The sequence below is a fragment of the Mirounga angustirostris genome, unplaced genomic scaffold (assembly GCF_029215605.1).
Source record: "Mirounga angustirostris isolate CCGP_5_RB_7025 unplaced genomic scaffold, mMirAng1.0.hap1 SCAF_17, whole genome shotgun sequence".
NCBI lineage: Eukaryota > Metazoa > Chordata > Mammalia > Carnivora > Phocidae > Mirounga > Mirounga angustirostris.
Window position 1 is genome coordinate 39,966,354 of NW_026991725.1, and position 24,763 is coordinate 39,991,116.

Below are 24,763 nucleotides of genomic sequence, written 5' to 3' on the forward strand. Positions count from 1 at the left end.
GGCTTTCCATGGGACCCCAAACCTGGCTTCCGGTCCAACCAAATGCCCCACAAGTTTTCCACCGTCCCTTTGGGCCAAGGCCCTGCCCTTGAGCTCACGGCTGACCCCCCACCAACAAAAAAAAATCCCAGCTTTCCCTCTGCCAGAGCCCCTCAGGTCAAAAAATGATACTTTTAGAGAATATCATTTAATACATTCGAGACATCATCCATATAAAGTTAGCGTTACTTTTAAAAATTAGAACCATAATATAAACCAGTAAAAAATGGGCCTGGCTGAGCCTTGGGCAACCCCTGGGAGCAGGTCCTTGAGGTGGCCCAGCCCCCACCCCCACTTGGGCAGGAGTGAGGCAGAGTGGGGTAGGGCCGGCCTTCTCAGAGCCAGCCCCACAAGGCAGAACACTGACTCAGAGGGAGGGCCAGGACAGACAGAGAGGGGACAGCCTCTGTTTGCGACCATCAAGTGGAGGCTCTCAGCTTCCCAGCCTTGCTGTGTCTCCATGCTCTTTCTCTGCCCCAGGCCACGGCAAAGCCTTTCCCACACGTCTGGTCCAGGAGCATTAAGGGCAGGCTCACCAGGCCACTGCTGGATAAGGGGCACGGGCTCATAGCGCAGGGAGGGGAGGCCTCGGTGAGGCAGGGGTGGGAACCTGGTGGGAACCCTGGCCACGTCCCAGTAAGGGCACGGCCACAGTAATGGGGTGGGGGGGGGCGGGGGGGCAGGCCCCAGCTGGGGCTGAGTGGGGAGATCGGCAAAGCCGGGGACCTTGGGAAGGAGAGAAGCCCACCCCTCGGCAAGGGTCCTGCCGGCAGGGGAACAGCAGGAAGGCAGGGTCCGAGTTCCGGCGCTGGGGAGAAGCACATGCTCGGAGGGCCCCCCAGACTGAGGAAGGGGGGCCTCACTCCCCCAAGGACCTCGCCTTTGTGACTGTCACCGCGGGGTCAGTGTGGCTGGTGGGGGGAGGGCCGGGGCCCCCGGAGGCGGGTCTCTGGAGCGCGGGGCTGGGGCGCTCTGCAGACAGGCAGCCCGTCCAGGCCTGCCTGGCGGGGGTCAGTGCAGCACCTGGTCCAGCTCGTACTTCTCGCAGAAGCGGCTGGTGAAGGGGAAGCAGGTGAGGTACTCGATCCAGGGCCAGTTGATGGGGTAGACGTACAGCCAGATGACCAGAGAGGCGAAGAGGCCGGCGAAGACCAGCAGCGACACCAGGATGAGGGCCCGCTTGCGGTACTTGTCGCTGGTGCCGAAGGTGATGTAGGGCAGGAAGGCGAAGGCCAGCAGCAGGCCGCTGAGGAAGCCGAAGATGTGGGCGATGTTGTCGATCCACGGCAGGAGGCCGCAGATGAACAGGAAGAGCACGATGGCCGACAGGTTCAGGAAGGCCTTCCAGGGCCGCTCCAGCAGCTGCCAGCTCTGGAAGAGCTCCACGAAGAGGCAGGCGAGGAGGCCAAACTGCGAACCTGCCGGGCCCACCTGGGGCGGGGAGGGGAGCGGCGTCAGCCCGGGGTGCCAGGTGCGAAGCCGGGGCGCAGCTGGGTCCTCCTACGAGCGGGCTCTCCCAGGGGTGGGGAGCCGGCAGCTGAGGCTCCCGGACCAAAGTGGGGCCTGTGGCACCCACCCTTTCTGCAAACACTGAGGACCAACTACGTGCCCAGTGTTTAGTCTGTGCAGTAAGCAGGACAGACAGGCCTACGCCAGGCAGCATACGGCAGGATGGACAGACACCAAACAAGCCAAGGGCATGGGGTCGAATCAATGGAAAAACTGTCACTGTTTCTGTGGGTCATGAATGTCTGCACCCTGGAGATTTCATGCAGCTCAACCCACAGCTATGTGACTTGCAGGTAGGCACGCAAGGGTCACGGTCACGAAGAGAAATGAAGCAGAGAAGGGGAACAAAGGGAGGGACAGGGTCTGGGGAAGTCTTTCTGGAGGTGATGCCTGAGCATGACGCAGAAGCATCGCTATTTCCTTGCTCCCAGGGATTAGGGGATCAGCTAATAAGCCCACAGCTTAGCTGTCCATCTGCTGTCGAGCCTGGCCCGGGCGGGGCCACGTGTCCCTCGGGCGGCTCCGGGGGGGAAGGGGCGGGAAGCAGCAGAGCTGGCCCTCCTCCCTGCCCCGTCCCCCGAGTCCCTACCTCCGCCCGGTACGGGAGGAAGATGGCGCTGGCGAGGTTGCCGGCGATGCCACTGAGGATGAAAATGATGGAGATGCGGTGCCAGCCGGCCAGCTTCTCCAGGTCCCGAAGGATGGTCATCTGGAAGACCACGGACACGAGGCAGTGCACCACGCTGGGGAGGGGGGCACAGCAGGCGTCAGCCGTCCCATATCTGCCCCCGGCTGCCAGCCAGGAGTCCTCCTCCACAGGCCCGGGGGGGGGGGGGGGGGCAGGCAGCACAGGGGCGTGGGGGGGAGGGGCGGGCAGCGAGGGGCCTTTTACCCCGCGTGGAGGAACAGAGACAGCCAGAGCCTGTAGAACTGATCTGGGACCTCGGGGTTGAGGAAGGGCAGCAGCCCACACACCTTGTCCAAGCAGTGCACCTGAGGGCAAGCACGGGGCAGTCAGTGCCTGTGACCCAGCTGGCCCCGATGTGGCGGGGCGGGGGCGTGTGCAGAGCCAGACACCTGCTGCAGGAGGGGAGGCATGAGGCCGGCTCGAGCGCGCGGCCGTGCTCACCTGCTCACCCTCAGGGCCCCCGCAGGCCCTGCCTCACCTGGGAGCAGAGTGTTGCCTCTTCATGGAAATAGCCATGCATGAATTCACAGTACTCCCGGGTGGTGATCTCACAGCTGGGGGGACAGGGAGGCAAGGGGATACATCAGAGCCCCGAGTACCCCCGCCCACTGGCAGGAGGGGCGCCCCTCTGTGGGGACCGAGCTCTTCATCCTGCTCACACCACGGGCGACCCCAGAGTGGGGGAGGGACGACACTAGCCCGCGTGGCAGGTGGCAACAAGGAGCTGGCTTACCTGCCCTTGGTACCAATGCAACAGGGGCGGCCCTTGATCTGGCAATCCATGTGTAGGAAGCCGGTTCGGTTACTCTTGGCCTGCTCGGTGCAGATCTGCGGGGGGGACGACACGCCCACACTGGGTTGGGCCCCTGCAGCGGCAGGCACCCTCACCCTCTCCCTGCCCTTCCTAGACCATTCTCCACCCCAGACACTCACTGGCCACTTGGTGATGTCATCAGGCCAGATGTGGGCGCCGCTCGAGGCTGGCTCCTCACAGGTTCTGGAGGCAGAGGTCAGAGGGGGCAAAATGAGGAGCTGTGCGCCCCCCCAGCCTGCCACACGCACCCGCTGACATCCCCAGGGGGAAGCACAGACAGGACACTCAATCCCATCTTCTCACAGCCCAGCTGGGCCACCCTGAGACTGGACCTGGGGTCTTGGTGGCATACTGCCCCCGATGTCCGCTTCTGGCCCAGATCAGACTTGTCCATGGGGGGCCCCGTATCATCCTGCCACTTGACAAAAGTGGCCAAAGTCTCCTGGAGGATAGAGGAGGGTTGGTTGCGACGAGGATAACACCATCCCCATTAGAGTCGGCAAGGGACCCTCTGGACTGGGGCTCTTCCCCTGGTCTCCAGGGCTCAGGCTCATCTCCCAGACCTCCACCCCTGGCTGACGTTCCCAAGACCTGGGAACCTCACTTCCTTCACTTCTCCGGGGCTGCGGAGATTCGCACTCTCCCTGTATGGGGCCAGGAAGGAGGGAGGGGATGCGGTCACTGTCCTTGAGGGCCCCTCCCCTATGCTGGGGCAAGTGAAGATGGTGCACAGGACCAGAGTGGGGCTGGCAGGGGCTAGGGGGCCTGGCCCCACCGAGCAGTCCTTCCGCTGGGTCTGGATGCAGCCCGAGTGGTCGTTTTGGACACAGCAGCCCGAGTCCCGCTCTAGGTCTCGCTCGCGAAGCACCAGCTGCTCGATCTGCTGGTCCTTCCGGATACAGGGGGAGAACTTGGCTCCTAGGTGGATCAAATCAATCTGGGGGAGGGGAAAGAGCAAGCCTGGGTCCAGAGCGGCCACTCTGTTGAGTTTCCCCTGAAGGTCCCCTGATAAGAGGGGCTCCCGGGCCAGCTGACCCCTGCCCAGCTGGGGGCGACAGGGCCTCAGGGTTCCCTGCTGAGATGCTGTCCCATCCCCCTGGGCCCCTCACCGAGCTGGGGCCGATCCAGAAGTTCTCTTGCTGGATGTACTTCACGCTCTCATACACACCTTTGTTCCTCAGCACCTGGTGCAGGGGCAGAGGGTAGGGGGTTCAGGGGTTTCCCATCCCAGGGTATGGCCCCCAGAGTGGGGCTGAGAGGTAAAGCTATGGTGAGCCTGGAGCACCTCCCGCATGGGCCAGGTTGTGGCCAAGGGAGGGACTCCGTGGCCGACGATGCTGATGCCTCTCAGGAGAGGCTGGGGCCCCCAGAGGGGAGCACCCCTTCCTTAGCCTGACTCACCAGCTGGGTGGTGACGTGCTGGGCAAAGCCCGCGGGTGCGATACCATACGTGCAAATCACCAGCAGTGTGATGATGATGTGGACGAAGGTCAGCCAGTAGGTGAAGTAGGGCCTGGGGACAGAGGCCCTGGGTCAGCCCAGCTGAACCCACATCCCAACCCTCACCTGCTGAGCCCAGCCCCCATCAGCTCTCACTTGCTCTCTCCCCTCCCCTTCTATTCCCCTCCAACTCGTCCTTCACCACAGTGACTTTGTAAATGCACCCTCACAGATCTCTCTCGCAGCTTACGCCCTGAGACAGCTTCCTGCTCCCCTTGCAATAAAGTTTAATGTCACCCCCTCCTGAGGGCCTTAATGCGCCCACCCACCTTCTCTTCTTACAGCTCCTAGAACAAACCATGATCCCTGCAGCCCCAGGGCCTTTGCACACGGCATTTCCTTTGCCAGAGACGCTCTTCACATCTCTCTCTGCCCAGCTAACTCCTGCTCGTGCTGACCGCAGCCCTCCCCACCAGCCATCCACTCACTCTCTGTCCTCCTGGGACACTTGCTACGCTTGTTATTCGTTTTTTGATTTTGGGTTTGATGTCGATCGGGTCGCCGCCTGGGGCACACTGTGAGAAGTGCCCCTCCCCAGTCCTCTGGTTTCCCCCCACGGTCCCGTCACTCATAGAGCTTCTAACTGTCCCTTGGGCCCACCCTGCCCGCCCTGTCCCTCCTGTTGGAGCTGTTCCAGGGCCTGTGTGCTGGCGTTCAAGGAATGCCTGTTGACCGCTGTTGGGAGCTGGGCTAAGGACACAGGCCAAGAGAGCCGGGAGGGTGAAGAGGCAGCAAGCGCCGAGGACCCTTCCCAGGCGACACGCATGCTCGTGGGGCCACCCTGAGGACTTGTCCCCGCTCTCCTCTCCCACACGAGCTGCTCACCAAACGCCCGCACAATAAAGGGGGTGCCGCAGGAGAGGGGCCTGGGGGTCTGGCTCCCGGCCCTTCTCCCCTCTGCCTCCAGCCGAGGGGCGCCCGAGAGGCGCGGCGGCCTCACCGGTGGCCGTCGAAGCTCTCCAGCTGGCGCTGCACGGTGCTGCTGATGCTGCAGCGATAACTGCGGTTCAGCCAGGTGCCCACGACGCCCAGGCCGTAGTGCCGCTTCTGCCGGTCGAACGCGAAGTGCTTCACCTTGGAGGCGATGCGCTTGCCGCGCCGGGCCGCCGTGACCGGGGCGCGGCCGTGCTCCTTCCTGGTGGGGGACGGCCCTCAGCCCGCTGCGCACCCCCCCACGCACCCCAGGACGGGGCCCGGGACGGACCTGGCGGCCCGGGGGCCCTCCCCCGCCGTGGCGCCTCCCCGCACCCAGAGGAAGGGGGCCCAGAACTCACAGAGGGATCTGCGTCCCATCGGGGGAGACCGGGGAGGCCGAGCGCGGGATCCCCCGGAAGTAGCTGGCCGAGAGTGGGGGAGACTCAAACACGTCGTCGGGCATGGAGCTCATTTCTTCCTGGGGTGGGGTGGAGTGGGGGACACAGAAAAAGACAGTGTGAGGAGTCACTGTCCATACTGCTCCCAGCACCTCAATTCAAGGACAGAACAAAGCTAGACAGGCTCTCCGCGAGGGAAATGGAAGGCACGTGCCTGTCAGCCCTGACGGTGGCTTTCCCGGCTGGCACCCTGCCCTGCCAGGTCCCCAACAGGAAGACAGGAGCCCAGGAGTTCCACGAGGTGCCACGTCCCAGCCCACCAGTGGGCCTTTGGATCCCTCAGGGGCTCCTGGCAGAGCATGATCAGGGCCGGGTCTCCTCTCCTAAATCCCAGGCCACCCCGTACCCAGTCCCTGAGGCCCACACCCCATGCTTGCCTTACTAAAAAACGAGGAGTCAAATGTGTCTGCTCCGTCCACCACGTCCTCGTCCAGGAAGCTGGGGTAGGTGAAGCTACGTTTGACCACACGGCACCGCTGTCCCGTGGCATCCAGCACTGAGCGCCCCTGGAGAGGGCAGGGCAGGGCCCGGGCGTCAGGCCCAGGTCAGGTGCCTCTACCCCCCGCCCCCTCCAAAGGAACTGTCAAGCGCCTCCTCCTGGGGCAGCACCTCGGGAGATGGGACCCTGCCCAGAGCACGGAGCGTCTGCGGAAAAAGGCCAGAAAGCTTCCGTAGCCCCGAACCCATGGCTCTTCTCAAGATTTTCGGTTATCCTCACCCTGCTGACCTCCTGCCCTCTGGCTGGGGCAGCTAGCTCGCCACCACTCGTTCTGCACCCTTACTCCCCAAACTCGGGCCATGTCCCCCAGCCGCAGCTTCCTGGCACAGCACAGCAGGCCCCTGTCTGCCTCTTTGACCCCAATCTGCGGCTACTCCTCCTATAAGCACCCCTCACTAAAACCACATCAAACCATGTGCTCTTCCCCTGATGTGCCATGCCCCCTCTACCTCCAGGCCTTTGCAGAGGCCCTTCCCTCTGCTGAGAATACTGTTCCTTGCCTTCCTTTCCTGGGAAGCTTTTCCTTATTTTTCTGGGCTCAGCCCAAGTGCCTGTCCTGACATCAGCCCCTCTCCTGCGTGGGCCCCAGCACTCATCACACTGAGTAGTGACATCGGCCCGCCCAGGGCTGGGAGCCCTTCCAGAGCAGTGACACGGGTTCGTTTCACTCTGCAGTCCCCGGGCCCCACACAACACAGGGGCTGAGTGAACTCGGGTGAAGGGTGGTGCCTGCACGTGTCCTACTTTCCCAGCTCGTGTCAGTGCAGAAACCGGCTTCCCAAACTATGGAGAACTGGGGCTGGAAGGACGTGGGCCGGGCTCCTGAGCTGCAGGGCCCCGCTCTCTGCCAGGGAACCCGGTGCATCCACCGCCCTTGGCACAGAAGGACGCAGCTGGGTGAGCTCTCGAGGGGTGCTCTGCAGAGAGGGAGGGAGGGACGGCGCGGGCCGGGCGCAGGAGGGGAGGCATCTTTACCTTGAGGAAGGCGGCAGCAGCCTGAAAGCTCATGTGGGCCACAGACATCCTCTTGCGGCGGGGCAGGTGGGAATAGCCGGAGCGGACGCTGGTGAAGGAGGTGAGGGACAGGACCCCTGGGGTCAGGGGTGGGTGCGGGGCGTGGGGCCTGTCCACCTCATCCGGGTGGCGGAACGCCCGTCCGCGGGCCAGGGGATCCACAATCTGGAGGGAGGGAAGGCGGGGTGAGCAGAGCCGACCGGGCAGGGGCTAAGTCACCTGCCGCCCCCCTGCCCCGGGGGAGCCCACCTTGGGCATCTTGCAGGGTTTCGGAGACTCGGTGCCCTGGAAGGAAGGCACCTCCTGGCTGGGGAGCTCCAGGTCGCGCTGGCATGAGGCCTTGAGGGGGCCGTAGCGCACGCTGCAGTGATGCAAAGTCCTGCGCTGCCAGTGCTGTCGCTTCAGCTCCCAGTCGCCGCTGACCCCGAACCACTGGGCCGTGCCCCTGCGGAGCGCACACAGAGCCGTGGCCACGCGCCCACCGCCAGGGCGGCGGGACAGGGAGCGCGCTCGGGCGAGGGCGACGGGAGGTGTGTGCAGGGGAGGGCACGCGGGGGCGACGGGAGGTGTGTGCAGGGGAGGGGACGGGAGGTTACAGCGCATGCGTGCACCCAGAGCAAGGGGCAGATCGGCTCCCCCTTTTGCCCCCGGGTCGGTACCCAATGACCAGACCAGAGGGGAGGAACAGAGTCTGGGGCCGAAGCTGGGCTGGCCAGTGCCTCCTCCGCAGCCCCCGCTCCTTGACCTTGAACCCCCCAGCCTCCACACTGTGACTTTCTACAAGGCACACGTCCCCCTTGGGCCTCAAATCCCACCCCCCGGAACATGCATGTTCCAGCCCTGCGGGGAGTGCTGCTCACGAAGGCCTGCCTACTCCTAGGAAGGGCACACAGGGCCAGGCCCAGCGGAAGTCCCCAGGGCTGCTGGGGGGGGCGGGGGCGGGAAGGGCGCTCACTTGCGAATGCTCTGGGACAGGGAGGCCTGGCGGCGGAAGCCAAGGCGCTTCTCCGAGCTGCCCTCCTGCCACCGTCCCCGTGGCTCCTGGAGGCTGACGCTCTTCACATAGGCTGGGTTCCTGGGCCTCTGCGGGAGGCAGGGCGGGAGGATGGGCTGGGACTTGGTGGAGCCCAGATCCCGGGCTCGCTCTTCCTTGGCTCCCTGCGCCAGAACCCTGAGAATACACCTCACCCCTAATGTACACGCCTGAGCTGCTTTCCTTCCGGCTGTAAAGTCACCATCCTTCACACTTTTCAATGAACCCTAGCATGATTTCCCAGCTCCCGACACAGTGCTCCTCCCCCCCCCCGCCCTCTGTACGTAAAACAGCCCCCGGAGTGAGTAGGTAGCACCAACACAGGACCCCTTTTATGCCCCAGGACACTCTCAATGAGCTCTTTATGGAGCGCTGGTCCAGCCTGTCTTCATTCCCATTCTCCAGTGCTGTCGCTTCACTCAGATCAAGGGGTCAGGCTGCCGATGCCCAGCACGTGGGGTCTCTTCCCCCAAGTCTGACAGCCCCTCGGGGGGCCCCGGGCGGGAAATGCAAACAGCCGGTCCTGGTGGAACCGGGGAGCCTCTCTCGAGGACTGTGCTTCTGGTCTCCCCGTCCACCGACCACCGGGAGACGCGGCTCCTGCGCTCAGGGCCCACTCCCTGTGACATCTGGGGCCGGGGAAGAGGGGGTGCAGGCCCAAGTGAGGGGTGACACAGGCAGTGGGGGCCTCCCCTGCCCAAACGGTGTTGTGTGCACAGCTGTCGCTCCCCAGCGAGCCTCCAGGCTGCCCCCTTACCTGGGGCAGCATGCTGGTCTGCTCGCCAGGGGCCGGGGTCTCGGGTGGCGGGATGGTGATGGACAGGTTGGGCGGCTTCCGGCTCTGCAAGCGGCTGCTGGACACAGAGGAGACGTTCTCGCCATTCTTGTCAGCGGAGGCCATGGTGGGCCAGAGGCAGGGCGGCTGGAATGGGAACGGGGAGAGGGGGCATGAGTGTGTCGACAGGTGGCAAGACAGGAAGGGGCCTGGGGGCCCTGGTGCCAGGGCGGGCGGCCCAGGCTGAGAACAACCTGCAGGAAGTCAGTCAAGCCTAACGCTGGGTTCCAAACCACTAGGCAGAGACTGAATCTGAACTGGGTGGGGTAAGGCAAGTAGGTCTAGTTCTGTCCTTCGTTTGCAATCCAGGCCCACAGGGGCCTGGGGAATACCCACCTTTCCACCTCCTTCCATTGGTGGTCTCTCAGCTTCAGGCAAGGACCACACCCAGAGAGGAGCCGGAGGGCAAAGGACAGAGCTGCAGTGACCTTGGCCGCCTTGTCAGCCTGGTCAAGGTAGGCCAGGGTCAGAGGGCAGCTTCTTTGACCTTGGGGCAGGGCTTGGGGGAGGACAAGGCGGCTCCAGGGTAACCCAGTGCCCTAGCCGCAAACAAGAGGTCCACAGTCATGCAGGCAGCAGGTGATGCTCCTAGTAGCCGTCCCTGGGTTTCTAGGGAGGAAGCGGTTGGTGGCTCAGCCTCATTACCAGACAGATGGGAAAGCCACCATGCTGGTTCCTGTCCCCTGGGCTGCCTGGTTCCTTTTTCAAAGGTAACTGAAACGGCCACCTGTTTGGTACTTTTTTCTTTTCATGGACGAAAAATGTTAATCCCAATGATAAAAGTGGCATATACTCATTGTAAAAACACAAAAAAGACTCCAGTGATTATAAAGCAGAGAGTGAACTCAAAGTCTGCCTGTCACCCTGTCTTCCAGGTAAGAGCCTCTTTGCACCTGGAAAAGGATACACGTACTTAAAATGTTACACGCTCACACCATACCTTTTCATCCGTAGGGTGCACATCAATGCATACAGACAGATCTACCTTATCTTTTTTTATTTTAAGTAGGCTCCACATCCAGCGTGGAGCCCAACGTGGGGCCTGAACTCACGACCCTGACTGAGATCAAGACCTGAGCCGAGATCAAGAGGCGGATGCCCAACCGACTAAGCCGCCCAGGCACCCCTACCTTATCTTTCTTGATGACTGCAAAGATTTCCTTGAGTGGAATGCACCAAGATTTAATTAATGCCAGACTGATGGCTGTTTAGGGTGTTTTCAGGGACTCCTGTCCAGTGTTAACTGACACCCTTGCCTAGACCATGTGCACGTCCCAGCGCTATCCCAAGACAAACTTCTAGAAGTGGAACTGCTGGGTTGAAGGGTAAGTACATCTTGGATTTCAGTGGATCCGGTGAAATGGCCCTGCCAAGAGGAAGTGGCAATTTACCCCCCCTCCCCGCCCCTGCCCAAATCTGGGGCTTGTCCACACTTGCTCGGCGCCCCCCCCACCGACTCCCACTTCCCCTCTGATTCCACCAGAATCAACACTCTGCCTGTTCTATTCTCCTCCCTTCCTCACTCACTCTGCTCTTTCTCTGCCTAAAATCCTCTCCCTACTTCCCAAAGCTGCTGGAGCGAGTTCGGTTTCTCTTCCCCTAGCATAAGGCCAGGGACTCCGCATCTGTCTGCTGACACGGTGCTGACCCCGGGTGTGCGTAGACCTGTGACGAGTCACACGGGAGCCCTCCAGGTAAGGGCGCGTGGGACCAACATGGGATGGTCCCCTCCACCCCGGCCCCCGGGAGCCACCTCTCTCACCTGAGGGATCATAGCGGCCTCCTGACCACTCCACCTGCTGCGCCTCGAGCCCCCACCCTCGTGACCATCTGCCACGCAGCAAAGACATCACCTTTTAAAAGCACCAATCGCACCACGTCACTCTCTGCTCAACACTGTCCCAGGATTTCCCATTCTCACTTAATGTCCACGCTTCTCACTGGGGCCTCTGGGCCCCGAGTGGCTTTGTGTCCTCCTTGCCCCTGACTCGGCCACTCTAGGCCCCTCATTGTCTAGCACCTGCTAAGCTCTGCTAGGAGGTGCTGAGGGGTCATGGTCAAAAGCACACTGCAGCTGGGTGGTCTGGCCTTGACCTGCACTTGACCACGAGTCACCCACATCCTCACCTTGTAACGGGGGAAAGACCTCCCCCAAGAGAGGTGCCCTGAGCATTAAATGAGAGCATGCGTGATGCACACTCGGGCAGTGTGTGCACACAGAAACTTGTTCTAGAATGTTCACAGTAGCATGTTCGTGAGAACCAAAAGGTGGCAACAACCCAAAGGCCCATCAACAGACCAACGGAGAAGCAAAATGTGTTCCATCCACATGATGGGATGACGAGGCAGCCACAAACAGGAGTGAAACACTGACGTGGGGTCCAGCGTGGCTGAACCTTAAGGATGTTATGCGAAGCGAAAGAAGCCAGACACAAAAGACCACATGTTCTAGGAGTCCATTCATACGGAAGTCTGAGACAGGCAGGGGGTTGGGGGGACAGCAGCTAAAGGGTGGGTCTCATTCTGAAGTGATGGAAACGTTCTGAAGCTGCCCGTGCTGACGGTTGCACAGACCTGTGCATATACCAAAAACCACTGAATTGTACGCTTTAAATGGATATAGTTTATGTGGATTAAATGTGAATTATAGCTCCATGAAGCTGTTAAAAAAGTCTCAGGCAGGTGCTCCATAAACATCAGGCCTCTGCCTGTGTTCGTCTCTCCATCCCCGTATCAGATCATCACACGGTGGAGCAGGTAGCTCCTTCCTATCATTCTGGTTCCAGCTTGGGTGCCACCTCCTCCAAGGAGCCCTCCCTGACTGCCCGAAGCAGCTTCCCTGCTCCTGCTACAAGTTTCTCCATCGCTTTACCCTGGTCATCTTCCTCTCTCTGCCTTAGTCACTGCTGCATCTCCACCTCCAGCAGAGTACTGGCCCACAGGTAGTATCAGTACATACTGGATGAAAAACAAGCAAGCAAGCAAAGCGGCTTGTGCCTTGGGTCCAGCCCACCCGGCTACCTGGCGTCCTACCTTCCGAGTTTGGACTGAGCTCACTGCTTCCTGGGTCTTGTGGCAGAGGTCTTCAGAGCATGTTCTATTCCTTCCCTCACTCCACACAGATGCTCTGGGGTCGGTCAAGCTTCAGCTCCGCGTAGAGGTGGACAGATGCCAAGATAGAGGCTTCTAGGCCAAACAGGGCTGCTCCCTTGGTGCGCACAGCCTATAGAGAAGGAAGGGCAGGCTCAAGCAGGCGTGTTGGCAACAATGCCCCTTTCAATCTTCCTGACCTCAGTCTCTGCATCTACAAAATGGGGATAATTCCACTGGCTCCATGGGTGAGGGATTAAGAGATCTGTTCTCCCCACCCGGAGTAAGGACCCCTTGTTGACAGGCTGGGCACTCAGACTGCCAGGCAGCCAGGGGCTCTAGCCTCAGAGCATTTACCTAAAAAACCACCTGCAGACCCCCACTCTGGGCTGGGAACTCCAAATCAGGACGGTCTCTACTTTTTTTTTTTCTGTGTTAACCTAACTTCATGAGAAACATTTAACTTAAAAACAGAGTGTTGGCTGTCTTCTGATTAAGATTTCCTTTCGAATAGAGTAAGGCAGATATTTAAGGCAGCATTCAAATGATTTAGAAGTGTTTCTTTGTTGTTGTATTAGCTCTTTAAATAATTTATTGAGGTCAAATCCACACAACATAAAGGTAAGCATTTAAGAGTGAATAACTGTGGCATTCCTCCTTAGGAAGTCCTGCACAGAGGAACCCTGCAGCAGACCCTCCTCGAGCAGAACCTGGGGCAGGGCAGGTCACATCTCCAGGTGCGCCAGGCCTGGCCCTTCACGTGCATTATCCTACTTTGTCCTCAAAACACCTTTCACAGTAGACATCTACCATTGCTTTCATTTTGTGGATGGGAATGGAGGGAGGCTCAGGGGGTTAAGGAACTTGCCCACGCTCACACAGCTCGGAAGGGGAGCAGATGGATCTCGTCAGGAAACGGGAGCCACCCCTCCCCCCCCACCAAAGCTAGGGGGCACACTGGGGGCTGGACAGCCCCCTATCAGGGTGACACAGTAGAGTCCAGTCCGGAGGGAAACTTAGTTTTACTCAAGAGCACTTTGCAAACTCTGTTCCTCAGAGGCCTGGGGTTACGCAGAGGGGTCTGGGGGGCTGCTGTGGGGCAGGTCTGTGCCCTCCCTCTGATTTCTTTTTTTTTTTTTTTAAAGATTTTATTTATTTATTTGAGAGAGAGAATGAGATAGAGAGAGCATGAGAGTGGGGAGGGTCAGAGGTAGAAGCAGACTCCCTGCTGAGCAGGGAGCCTGACGCGGGATTCGATCCCAGGACTCCAGGATCATGACCTGAGCCGAAGGCAGTCGCTTAACCAACTGAGCCACCCAGGCGCCCCCTCCCTCTGATTTCACAGGGGTGGCAAAGTCCTCCAGCCACAGGAGAGAGGAACTCCGGCTGGGGAGGAGGCGCCCGAGGGGGGATCTGAGGCAGAGCTGGGGGCCCAGGACGCTTTCTGCTTCAGGGTTTGCCCAACAGACTCGGGCATCCTTCCTTCTATCCCAAAGTGCTGGGAGTCCTGACCTCACACCTCAGGGCAGACCAGCAGTGGGTGACAAGGCCCCTCAGAGATCACGGGCAGATGGGCCTGCCTCTACTCTAGGGACAGCTTCAACACAACAGCCTCCCCTGGGGCCCCTGGATGGAAAGTTCTCCAGTATGGTCTCCTTTGGGACCAGGGTGCAGTGAGAGGGCACCAGGCAGGTGCTGTCCTGCACCAAGAAGGGAAGGAGGCAGGCGGTGGAGGAAGGCTGGGAGGGTAGAGCTGCCGCGTCCGAGCTTGGGTGAGGTCACCAAGCACGCAGGCTCCTTCTGGAACTCCGCGCTGATTACACTTTCCCACAGGAAGCACCCAGTGCCCTTCAGAACCTGACTCCACCCCCAGCAGACACACATGCCCTGCAGGTCCCCTGGCCCCCACTTCCTCATTGGAGGCCTTGCACCTGGCACACTAGCCTCCACCTCATCCGCCTGGGCAACGGCAGGTGAAATGTCACCTCCTCCAGGAAGTCTGCCCTGTCACCACCAGACAGAATCAACCGCTTTCTCACCTGCCTCCTCTAGCATAGTGCAGACACCTGCCTGTGTGTAGGGGTCCCCTACCCGAGCAGCACCCAGTCTGGCACAGATAGCTCCCACTAATGGCTAACAGGATGGGAGGCAGGTGGGGGGGGGGCATATGCATGGTTGCAGACGGGCAGTCCACATGGACCCTGGACTAAAACTATCCCCCCAATCCTACATTCAGCCCAGGAAGGGAGTGGCCCACTCTGGAAGGCTCCACGAAGTGCCCTCTGCCCTGCTGCGGCCCGAGGATGGCAGATGCAATCCCGAGGATGAGCCCCCACTGGACCTCCTGTTCCCCTCTCCCCACAGCACAGCCCGGACCCCCGGCCTGCCCTTCCATCCCAAAGCCATAGCACCCGGGCTGGGCCCCCCAGCCCAGAGCCCCCCATTGTGTTGCTGCCATCTGTGCCAACATCCTGACACTGGGGAGACTGGAGCGGCCCCAGGGCACTTCTGGGGGCCACAGGGAGAAGTGGCTGGGCCCTGGAGAGCAGAGGCACGGCTGGGGGCACACCTTCCTGGGGAGGAGCGTGGTATCCAAGAGAGCTATTTTCACCATCTTCGTGGGCAATGCTGGCCTGTAGCTAGCTTTACCCCCTGGCCTCAGTTTCCTTCTCTGCTAAGCAAGGGAGTTGGACAAGGTGATGGCCCAGCTCTGACACCCACGAGGCCCACAGTTCAGCACAAAACACCACTTTCCCACAGCCCCTCTCCACCAAGGAGGGGACAGCCTGCTCCTGAGACTGCCCCCAACTGTACAGAAATGGTGGACAGGTGTACCAGAAGCCCAGTTCCTTCCTTGGGGTGGTGGGGGGCAGAGGGTAGGGTTGGCAGTACGGGGGGGCACTGAACCCAAGTCTAGGGCATGGAGGAACCCAGTTGGAAAAAAGTACTGGAGCTTTGGGAGCACCCCGCCCAACACATATCTCCCACGCCCCAGAAATGCTTGCTCATTGCAGAGGAAATTGTGACATCCTGGGACAAGGCTTCCTCCTTGCCCACAGTCACATCCGCTGCTCTCTCTAAGACCCCAGGGCTGCCGCAGCACCCAACCTGTGGGCTGGGGAGGGGTGGGGGGCTTGTGTGGAAGGTCTGAGAGGCTGCCCCACCCAGCAAGGCCAATGCCACCTGCCCAAGGCCTCCGTGGGGCCTTCCGGCCCAGCCCAGAGGAGCTGGGCCTGGGTAAAGGAAGGGGACTTAGGGTGAGGTCCATCATGGGGTGTGGGTGGGGCAGATTCAAAGAAAAAGTGAAGTGCAGAGTTCAAATCATCCTACGGGTTGACATTTCTGTACCCGCACCCCCAGTGGTGTAACCTGGCTGACAGCAGCCTGGATCAGGCACATATGACAGAAAGGCAGACTCGGAAAGCACTCACTGATGCCGCCAGAGAATCTGGTTTCCCCACAAAGGGTGGGGCCGGGCACTGCCAGCTAAGCCCTATCCCGACAGACAAAGCCACGGCAAGCAAGGCCTCGGCCAGAGAGGTCCCCTGACGGAGCTCTACCTGGGCGTGCCCAGGCAGGGTGCTGGGGGAGCACCCCTCCCCTCAAGCCTGCATGGGCCGGCTGTCCCCTCCCCACCTGCCCCCAGGGGTCTGGCTCCAGTCCCTTAATCTCAGGCTTCTGAAGGCTTCCCTGGTCTTGCTAGTGGTGATGGGGTCTCCGCAATCCCCAGGCTCTGAGGACTCTCATGAACCAGGGCAGGGAGTGAGCAGCAGGTGCAGCTCCAGACGGAAACAGGAGGCTACTGACATCAGGGCCAGAACTGGGGACAAAAGGAAGGAAGGGACCCTTGGACAAGGGGTAACAAGCATCCCCTCCAGCAGAGGAAAGAGGCAGACCACTCCCAACCACTAGATTCCCTCGGGAAGTTAACGGGACCTCCCGGGGTGGGGGGTGGGGGGTGGGGGGTGGGGGAGCGCACAGGTCCCCTGGACCGAGGAAATAAACCGCCCCCTGGCCTGGGCTTGGAGCTGTGGGTGAGTGGGCAGCGCAGAGGGAAGGAAGATGGCCCGGGGCTGCTGGGAACCTGTCTGTCCCCTGATGAATCACAGGATGACGGGGTGACAGCCAGGGGCAAGGAAGTGGCCTCTCTCCCCTGCTTCCCTGCCACAGAAACTGAAACTGGCTGGTCCCTCCCCACAGCCTTCTGGGAACTGGGGCGTTTTTAGAAAGCTGCAGAGAGGAAGCTGGCCCTCGCCCACTGTGCAAACCCCAGCAAAGCCCCGAGTTCTGCTGACCTCGCGGAAGTTGCTCCAGCTCCCCTCGAGACCTGGAAGGGGCAGCTTATGCAAAGGCTGTCCTCTAACCTGGTCTCCCGATGGCCCGTGACTCACCCCAACACCTCCCTGCTCTGCCAAGAGCGGGGCCGGAGCAAAGGGCTGGGAAGTGCCCAGCAGACACCGAGGGTGTGGGGACAGGACTTAGGAAGAGAGAATGCAGAGACAGAAGGGGAAGGGGACACGGTGTCCCCTTCGGAGGCTACGAGCTCTAACTCGCTTGCTGGTCAGGGTTAGAGAAGCCAGCGGGTCGCCCCGTCCCTCTCCTTCCCTCCCAGCGAGTGCCCACTTCCCCAGAGATGCCAGTCCACGGACACGGCTGCACTGTTGTGCTGGGAGGCTGCGCTTCAGCCCAGCTGGCCCCGACGGAGAGAAAAGCTGAAAGCACCTGTGGGTTTGCGGCCCTCCCACGGGGGGAGCCCCTATTTCTCCACCCCCGACACCTTAAAAGGCTTTGCGCAAACTCAGTTCAGAAGATAAAGAACGGGGAGAGGGGAGCAGGTTCAGGGGCTTGATGACCCACTGGCTTTTCCCCACCAGACCCCAGGTTCTGGACTCCCTGTGACCCAGTTACGGTGGCTTGGGTGGCACGCCGACCACAGACACGGGAAGTGGGTGCTGGGCTCCAGGCCCAGGGTAGGAGCTTGTGGGAGTGGGGGTGGGGGGGTGGGAGGTGCCAAGTTCTTAGAGTGGTGCAGACCCCAACACCACTTTGTCCCACCCATCAGGCTTTCTTGGGACCACACGCCAGTGGGGCAGGCAGAGACGTGAATGCCCCATCCTCTGAGGGGGCCCTTGGTCCGGGAAGCTGACTGAGCTGGGATGCAGGGGCAAGCAGCACTAAATGCCACCAGGTGTTCCCAGCTGGGCACAGTGCTGGATCCTGCCCTCCTAGGTGCCCTCCCCAAGGGCTCTCTGGAACTTTCTGGACTCCAGAAACTGCCCGTAGAAGCACACAAGGGGATAGCGGCTGAGCAGGGATGCAGGTGCCCTCCCACACCCCAGGAAAGCAGCAGCTCCCAGAGCCTGGGGGCCAACTGCAGCTTGGGGACAAGAGAGGGAATGGAGCACAGGGGCTGGTCCCAGGGGGCCCTGCCCAACAGCCCAGCCTCCTCTGGGAAGGAGACATGTTCTGTCCCAGTTCTGCTGCTCCCTGAGCATTGCTGTGAAGGGGAGGAGTCAGGGGCGGCACTGGGGGTCCAGAAGGCCCTGGTCCTTTCTGGGTCTGATACCAGGGCACAGGAGGGCTCCTGGAGAGGGAGAATGCGCCATTGGACACCATGTCGACCTGAGCTTGACGCCAGGGGCTTTGCTCCAAACATGCAAGAGGATTTGCCTTTCAAGATCTTGAGGTACTGGGAATTGTTTGTTGTTTTTTTTCCCCCAAGTTTATTTATTTTTTTTGGTAATCTCTGCACCCAATGTGGGGCTGGAACTTACAACCCTGAGATTAAGAGCCACATGCTCTTCCAACTGAGCCAGCCCCTGGGAACTGGGTTTTTTCACTGGCCCTTGGCGATGGCAGAGGCCTAGCACATGCTCGGTGGTTAGGGAAAGGATGGGGTACAACATGGGTTGGGGAGCAGGGGAGGCCCACTTCACTCCTGCTGGAAGCTCCCTGACACCGAGGGGTGACAGGCTGTTTCCAGACATGACCACTCTCAGTACACACAGCAGGGCTCTGTCTCGGGCTTGCAAGGATGGGGTCCACCTAATATCCACCCGGCCCCTTGTGGCCTGGCTCCAGACAGTGAAAACACTGTCCAGCTGAGGGAACCGGGTCTGGGGCCCAACCCTAAAAGCTGTGAACTCTTAGGCAAGCCACTTAACATCTCTGACCCTAGTCTGTTTATGCTAAAGGATGCTAAGTAGCCCCCCAGGAGTCTAAAATCTGGGTGGCTTTGTCACCATTAGCTGGGGCTCACCCTGGGTGCACACGCAGCTGAGGGACAAAGCCTTACCATAGCTTATGGAGAGGTAAGCACCTGGTCAGGGTCACTCAGCCAGAAGTCAGGCCCTGGGCTGCCCTGAGTCCCTCTTCTTGATCCACTCAGGCTGGGGCTCTGGGTGCCCCTCACTTCTGGAGGCCCAGGCTGGCCCCACAGCTAGGAGGGATCATGCCAGGCAAACAATTTTCAGCTTGTAAACAGTCATTAAGGAGCTAATAAACCTGACTTCCCAGAACCTTGCCCCGGAGCTTGCTGCTTCCTCAGAAGAGGCTGACCCCGGCGCCAATGACGACTGGGCTTCAGGGCACTTGGACATGGGCCCATCCGGGCCATTAAGACTGGGGGTGTAGGGCTTTGTAAATCCCTACTCACCACAGCCCCCTGCCTCATTTTGGGGCAGCACGGACTCTCTCGTTGAGGAATAAGGAGGGCTGCGAGGACTCAAACCCTGGCTTGGCCACTTACCTGCTGGGAGACTTTGGGCAAGTTACCACTTCGGAGCCTCGGTTTCCTCTGCTGTGAAATGGGGTGATGTCCCCCCAAACCTGCCGATCCAGCAGAGATGACATGAGATTATGAATGTACAGGGCCTGGCGCATAATCAACGGCTACTAATTGGTGGCTTCTTTTATTCCTGGTTGACCACTGTGCACTTAGTCTATCTGAGCCAAGAGCCCCAGAGATACAGATCTCTATTTGACAGGTGGGAAAATTGAGGCTCAGACACGTCAAAAGTCACCTGTCCCAGGTCTCATTGTTGGGGGGGGTGCCTTCTGCCACCCCGTAACTGGAGAGGCAAAGCGGCCAAAATATGGGCCTGGGGTGGTGACCGAGGCGCTGGGGGTGAGTTTAGGTGTGGGCCTCTGAGACTCGTGAGCTCCTCCCAGTCCCCTAGGCAAAAATGACATCACCTGGCACTTAGGTAGTCCTTCTCAGCTTATCAAAGGGCTTTCTCAAACATTCTCTCACGCTGTCTGTCCAGATCTATCACCAGTGGCTGCCAAGGCGCAAGCAAGGGCTCAGGCCATATTTCAATGCCAAGTCCTGCTCCTGCCCCATCCCACAGTGGGGCCCCCACCTCCTGTTCCGGGCCTTCTGCAGCCCACCCTGCAGGCCTGACCTGGGGAGGGCCATCTGGAGAGGGAAGAGAGGCTTCTGGCTGGATCAGGGGCAGGACCACCTGATGACGCCCAACGCTCTGAAAGGCTTACCCTGTTCCTGGCCCTGTGAGCCCGGCCAGAGGGAGCAGAGCTGAGGGTCACCGCCTCCATGACCCCCTCACCCCCTCATCATGACCCACATGCAGGCAGACAGGGAGAAACCCTGGCTGGGAGGAGCCAGCACGTCCTGGCCTGAGGCTCCCCTCCCATGTCCAAGCCCACCCTCCGTCCCCCCAGCCTCCGCGGAGTGGGGCTCCCCACCCCAGACTGGGCCACTTCTGTGAAGTAGTTATAGCACTGCTATTCTCCGACATGCCCTTAGCTAGCCCTCCCAACAGCCACGAGGCAAGGCTCCTGTCATCGTCACAAGCCTGCGCCCAGGGAACACAGACACGCTCCTAACACCAGGCCCGACGGCTCCTACCTCAGACTCCCGGCCCAAGACGTCCGATGCATCACCCCTAGAACCCTCACAGCAGCCAGTCCTGGTGGACTGCACTACCCCACAGTATAGCTGAGGAGACTGAAGCCCGGACCACAGGTGACCCTCATCCCACTGACCACTACCTCACGGGCCACCGTGGCTGCCAGCTTCTGGACCTCGCTCCTTGGCTCCCCACGCTGGGCATCAGCTTCCTACCGCCCTCCCACCCTCCTGGCCAGCATCCCTGCCTGGCACTGACCACTTAGCTCCAACCACTCTCCTGGCACCCCACCCCCACAACATGCCCCTGGCAGCTTTTGAACTGCAAACAAATGACTTGTGTCTGGGTCCCTGGATAAGTTTACACAATGACGGAATGTGAACACCATGGCTCTCGTGCTTCCCCGAAGATGAGAGGATGCATTTTTCTTTACACTCAGATCTCACTCCCATAGGGAAGAACAGTAACTTTATGGGCTACGGGGGAAAAGCCCTTGTTTTCCCCCAGTGATGGGGCAGGTGGGGCAACTCCCCCTGGCCTTTATCCCGAGAGCTGGCCTGGCCTGGGCACCTCCCCAACCTAGCCACCATGCGCGAGGCGAGCCTGCACACTCCCAGCGGGCACTGATGACCCCGCCAGTCCTCCCCCAGCCTGGCTCAGCTAGATAGGAAACTGGGAGCAATTGTGTGAGCTCACTCTGGAAATCCCCAGGGGTGGCCAGGACAACACTGAAGACTGCTCCACAGTGGGTGGTTCAGACCCGAGGGGACGTGTGGAGCTGGGGGAGGCAGCCCAGAGAGTTCATCTCCCCAGATGCTGCACCATGGGGCAGGCAGGAGGCTGGGGCCACCCCAATCCTGCCACCACTCATTCTGAACCAAACAGAAGTGCCAGGTGGCTCATTCAAGTCACCTGTTTTTGTTTCAGGATTTTTTTTTTTTTTTTAAGTCTTATTTAAGTAATCTGTATACCCAATATGGGGCTCAAACTTATGACCCCAAGATCGAGTCACATGCCCTCCTGATCCAGCCAGGCACCCTCATTCAAGTCACCTGGACTCGAACAGGTACGTGCATGCACGGACACACCCCCTTGACTTCTTCCTGCCCTTATCTGCTCTCTCATCTAGCATGGTTTATTGCAAGTTGACAGGAACGCTGTGAAGAGTCTGGCCACCAGTAAAAACACTACCACTGAGGAAGAGCCAGACCCAGACCCCAGGGGCCTCCATGATGTATTTGTGGTGTGACTAATCCCTCCTGCGAGAGGAACAGAAGTCCCCTCCTGGGCTGTGTGTGTGTGTGTGTGTGTGTGTATCTTACACCACGTATAGCTGTAGCTCGCACATGAGTGAGCCAGAGAGGAGTCAGCCGGTGGCTCAGCAGCAGGTAGGCACGAGGCTTTGGGGACGGGCCCGGGAGTGACAGCCCAGGTTCAGTATCAGCCTCTGCTGTTCTGTGCTATGACAGACACACTGAAGACGGGCCACTATTACAGTTTTCTGTTCGACAAAAAGACGGGAGTGTCACTCCAGCCCTTTAAAGTTAAAAGCAAACAAAAACAAAACCAGAAAAACCAACCAGAAACTACCACCTGCTCTCCTTCTGTCCTGCTATCGTTCCCAGGCCAGGAGGCCAGGGTCCAGAAGTGAACAGGATGTGAGCATAGGACACTGTCAGAAAACAGGAAGGGAGGGCAGCGGGTGGCCTGGGCTCCTGGGGATGGACAGCTGCTTCACTCCATCCCACCTCTCTAGAACAGCCCCCTCACCCCCATCCCCCGAGAGCTGGGCCAACGTTCCTGAGCCCAACTCAAACCGGAGTTGTCCCTACCGGGGTCCCCCTGGCCTGGCACTTGGCTAACACCAGGAGCACGGGGTGCCTCACACTGCCAGCAGCGGGGCCCACCCTGGGGCCTCTTGTCTAACCCAGGTTCCCACAGCCACAGAGGACCTTTCTTTCTTTCTTTCTCTCTCTCTCTTCTTTCTTTCTTTCTTTCTTTCTTTCTCTTTCTTTCTTTCTCTCTCTCTCTCTCTCTTTCTTTCTCTCTCTCTTTCTTTCTTTCGTTCTTTCTTTCTTGCAGGAGGGAAGCAGATTGGGGGAGCCACAGGGAATTAGAAGCCTGTTAGTCCTTGGATGTTATTTTCCTGGTGTACATAACTGGAAGAGTTAGGTGTCAGTTTAGAAGGGAACATTCCAGCAGGTCACATGGCGCCAGGCATCCATGCCTGTCTCAGCAATCCAGCTTTGGGAAAATCTATGAGAACAGAGCTCCCCCCTTCCTCCCCCGCCCAGGGGGATATTTGAGCTCCAGGGCTGCCCTGGCTCACCCTGCATGGGAGGCTGCCTTAGGGGTGAGGCACTCTAGGACTGAGCTGTGAGAGGGCCCTGTTCCCAGCCCCTGGGACTCAGCTCCTCCCCCACAGCACCCAGACCCGCTTTCTGCAGAGACTGTGGTTTGAGCAAAGAGGCAGGTTTATGGCACCAAAGGAAGCCTGTTGCTAGGGGAATAACTGTCCTCACACCTCTTATCTCATTTAAGCTTATTTTGTTCCTCCCCTAACTCCTGGGGAAACTGAGGCAAGCAGGGGAAGTCAATGAGAAGTAACTTGATGGAGCAGATGCGGGACCAGGGTCTTTGAACCTCAGCACAGCACCGACATTTTGAGCCGCGTAGTTCTTTCTGGTGGGAAGCTGTCCTGTGCGCTGTAAGATGTTTTAGCAGCATCCCTGGCCTGGACCCACTAGATGCCAATAACAACAGCACTCCCCTCCTTCTCCTGAGTTGTGACAACCAAAATGTCTCCATTGTCAAATATCTCCTGGCACCAAAACTCAGTGCCCTGCTTGAGAACCTCCTACTGCTCTAAAACAAGCTTCACTCTCCACTCTTCCCTCCGCCCTACCTAAAGAGTGAACAGGAACACAGATGCTGGGCTCAGCCTTTTTAACAGCCCATGTCACCAACAACGGGGCCCTAAATCTAGCCACTTGGGAGCCAGCAGCCAGTGCACATGTGGGGTCTTGGGCAAGCCTTCCCCCACTCAGACACACCCTCTCAGGAGCTCCAGCCCTTCGGCTCTCTCCGCTTAGACTCACCCGGTTAGGCAGGGGCTGAGACCTCGGCTTCCCCTCTGCCCTGGGATGGGAGGGTGCGTCTAGCAGACACAACCCTTTCTAACCCTAACCTGACCCAAGGCCCCGGAGGAACATCAGAGGGGGCCAACCCTCCCAAGCCCCTCACAGTCCAGAAGTCAGGACTTCTGGGTCCAATCTCTGAGCTTCGATCTAGCCTTGCTGTGACTCCACTCCCTCGCACCGGTTTCCACCCCGGCGAGGCTGAAAGCACCAACTTCGCTTCGGAGTTGAAAGGGGAGGGAAGGGTCTGCGTTCCAGGCGTTTCTGGGAGGAAGGCGGGACCGCGCGGTCCTGTCCCCTGCCAGTCCCCTCTCTTCCTCCCGGGGCCTTAAACTTCTGCCCAATCGTCGTGCCCTAACCACATCTGGTGACCCGTGGCCAGGGGACCCCTTCGGCGTCTTGTCCCAGCCGCGCCCCAGGGACCGGCAGACCCGGTGCAGCCCCGACCTCTGGCCTCCGGCGCGCCCCACGTGGGGCCCGAGCGCTCCGGGAGGGCGGGCACCCTCGCGGGCCGCGCACCGCCGCCCCGGGCGAGGCTCGAGCCCGACCCCGCGGACCCCTACGGCGCCTGCGGCCCGGCCGCCGCGTGCCGGGCTCCGCCCTTTGCCCCGCGCTCACCTCCCTGCGGCCCCACGTCCCCTGGACGCAGCTCCGAGCGGCGCGGGCCAGCGACTGGGCGGTGGCTCCTGGGGGCGGGGTCCCGGCGCTCCGCCTCTTCCCTACCTGCGCGCGGGCCGAGGGGGCGGGGCCGGGGGCAGAGCCGGGGGCGGGGCCGGTCGAGGGGCGGGGCCGGTCGAGGGGCGGGGCCAGGGCTCAGGTTGGTGCGGGACGCTGCGGCCAGCCCCGCGGCGCCCTGGACTTGCGCGGGTTGCTGGGTGCTCCGCCCCTGGGGAGGGGGGGGTCCCCGTCTGGGCAGAACCCTCTTTTCCGCCTGAGCTGGTCTCTTCCGGGCGCCGTCCTCTCCTTCCCGGACAAAGCGCATGATCTAGGTCTGCGCTGCCATCACGTCACCCCCCACCCCGCGAGAAAAGTCACTCCAACGACGACCACCTCCCCTCCGCTCCCGCCAGCTCCCTCGTCCTAAGGCCAAGTGGGCCTGTTCCTCGAGCCTTTAGCCCTTTACCTTTTCGTTGTAAAGCATTTGGAACATCTCAGTTACTCCAAATCCCGCTGCAGCTCCCGCCTCGGGGAAGCCTCTGATCTCGGCCCTCCTAATTCTCCTGGGGGCGGAGGCGCCCTCCTAGGCCGGGTCTTGCTCCATTTCCCCCGCTCCCATCCGCCCGCCGCCAGGGGCAGGAGTGCTAGTCCCTGGGAGAAGCCCGCGCTGGGTGCCTGCGTGGGTGGCCGGGGTCTCTGGAGGAGCC

General features: G+C 60.4%; 1 protein-coding gene across 8 annotated transcripts; it reads right to left on the reverse strand.

Annotated features, from left to right (window-relative positions):
* Nucleotides 1–164: 164 nt before the first annotated feature.
* RHBDF2 (rhomboid 5 homolog 2) lies at nt 165–24,143 on the reverse strand. 8 transcript variants are annotated; one of them, XM_064583535.1, is made up of 20 exons: nt 24,018–24,139; nt 19,143–19,222; nt 12,338–12,527; nt 9,227–9,391; nt 8,392–8,607; nt 7,686–7,881; nt 7,398–7,601; nt 6,301–6,429; nt 5,825–5,943; nt 5,491–5,685; nt 4,452–4,563; nt 4,160–4,234; nt 3,826–3,987; nt 3,383–3,492; nt 3,170–3,233; nt 2,970–3,064; nt 2,715–2,790; nt 2,441–2,541; nt 2,138–2,291; nt 910–1,470 (listed from the first exon to the last, which is right to left on the reverse strand). In XM_064583535.1, exons 4-20 carry the CDS (start codon nt 9,349–9,351, stop codon nt 1,051–1,053), a joined length of 2,553 nt encoding a protein of 850 aa, XP_064439605.1. In that variant the 5' UTR covers nt 9,352–9,391; nt 12,338–12,527; nt 19,143–19,222; nt 24,018–24,139; the 3' UTR covers nt 910–1,050. The 8 variants fall into 8 exon arrangements, with proteins under 8 accessions (XP_064439606.1, XP_054366651.1, XP_064439603.1 ...); XM_045888395.3 differs by having other exon boundaries at nt 8,392–8,519; nt 24,018–24,131; XM_054510676.2 differs by lacking the exon at nt 2,441–2,541 and having other exon boundaries at nt 166–1,470; nt 8,392–8,519.
* Nucleotides 24,144–24,763: the final 620 nt, after the last annotated feature.

What these genes read in the sequence shown, in the direction of transcription:
- RHBDF2 (XM_064583534.1), bottom strand. Translation starts at nt 9,351, where the DNA reads ATGGCGAGAACGTCTCCTCTGTGTCCAGCAGCCGCTTGCAGAGCCGGA. An exon ending in AACCCTGCAAGATGCCCAAG is followed by an intron (nt 7,602 to 7,685) that starts GTGGGCTCCCCC and finishes CCCTCCCTCCAG; the next exon opens with ATTGTGGATCCCCTGGCCCG. An exon ending in AGCACGTCACCACCCAGCTG is followed by an intron (nt 4,235 to 4,451) that starts GTGAGTCAGGCT and finishes CCCCTGCACCAG; the next exon opens with GTGCTGAGGAACAAAGGTGT.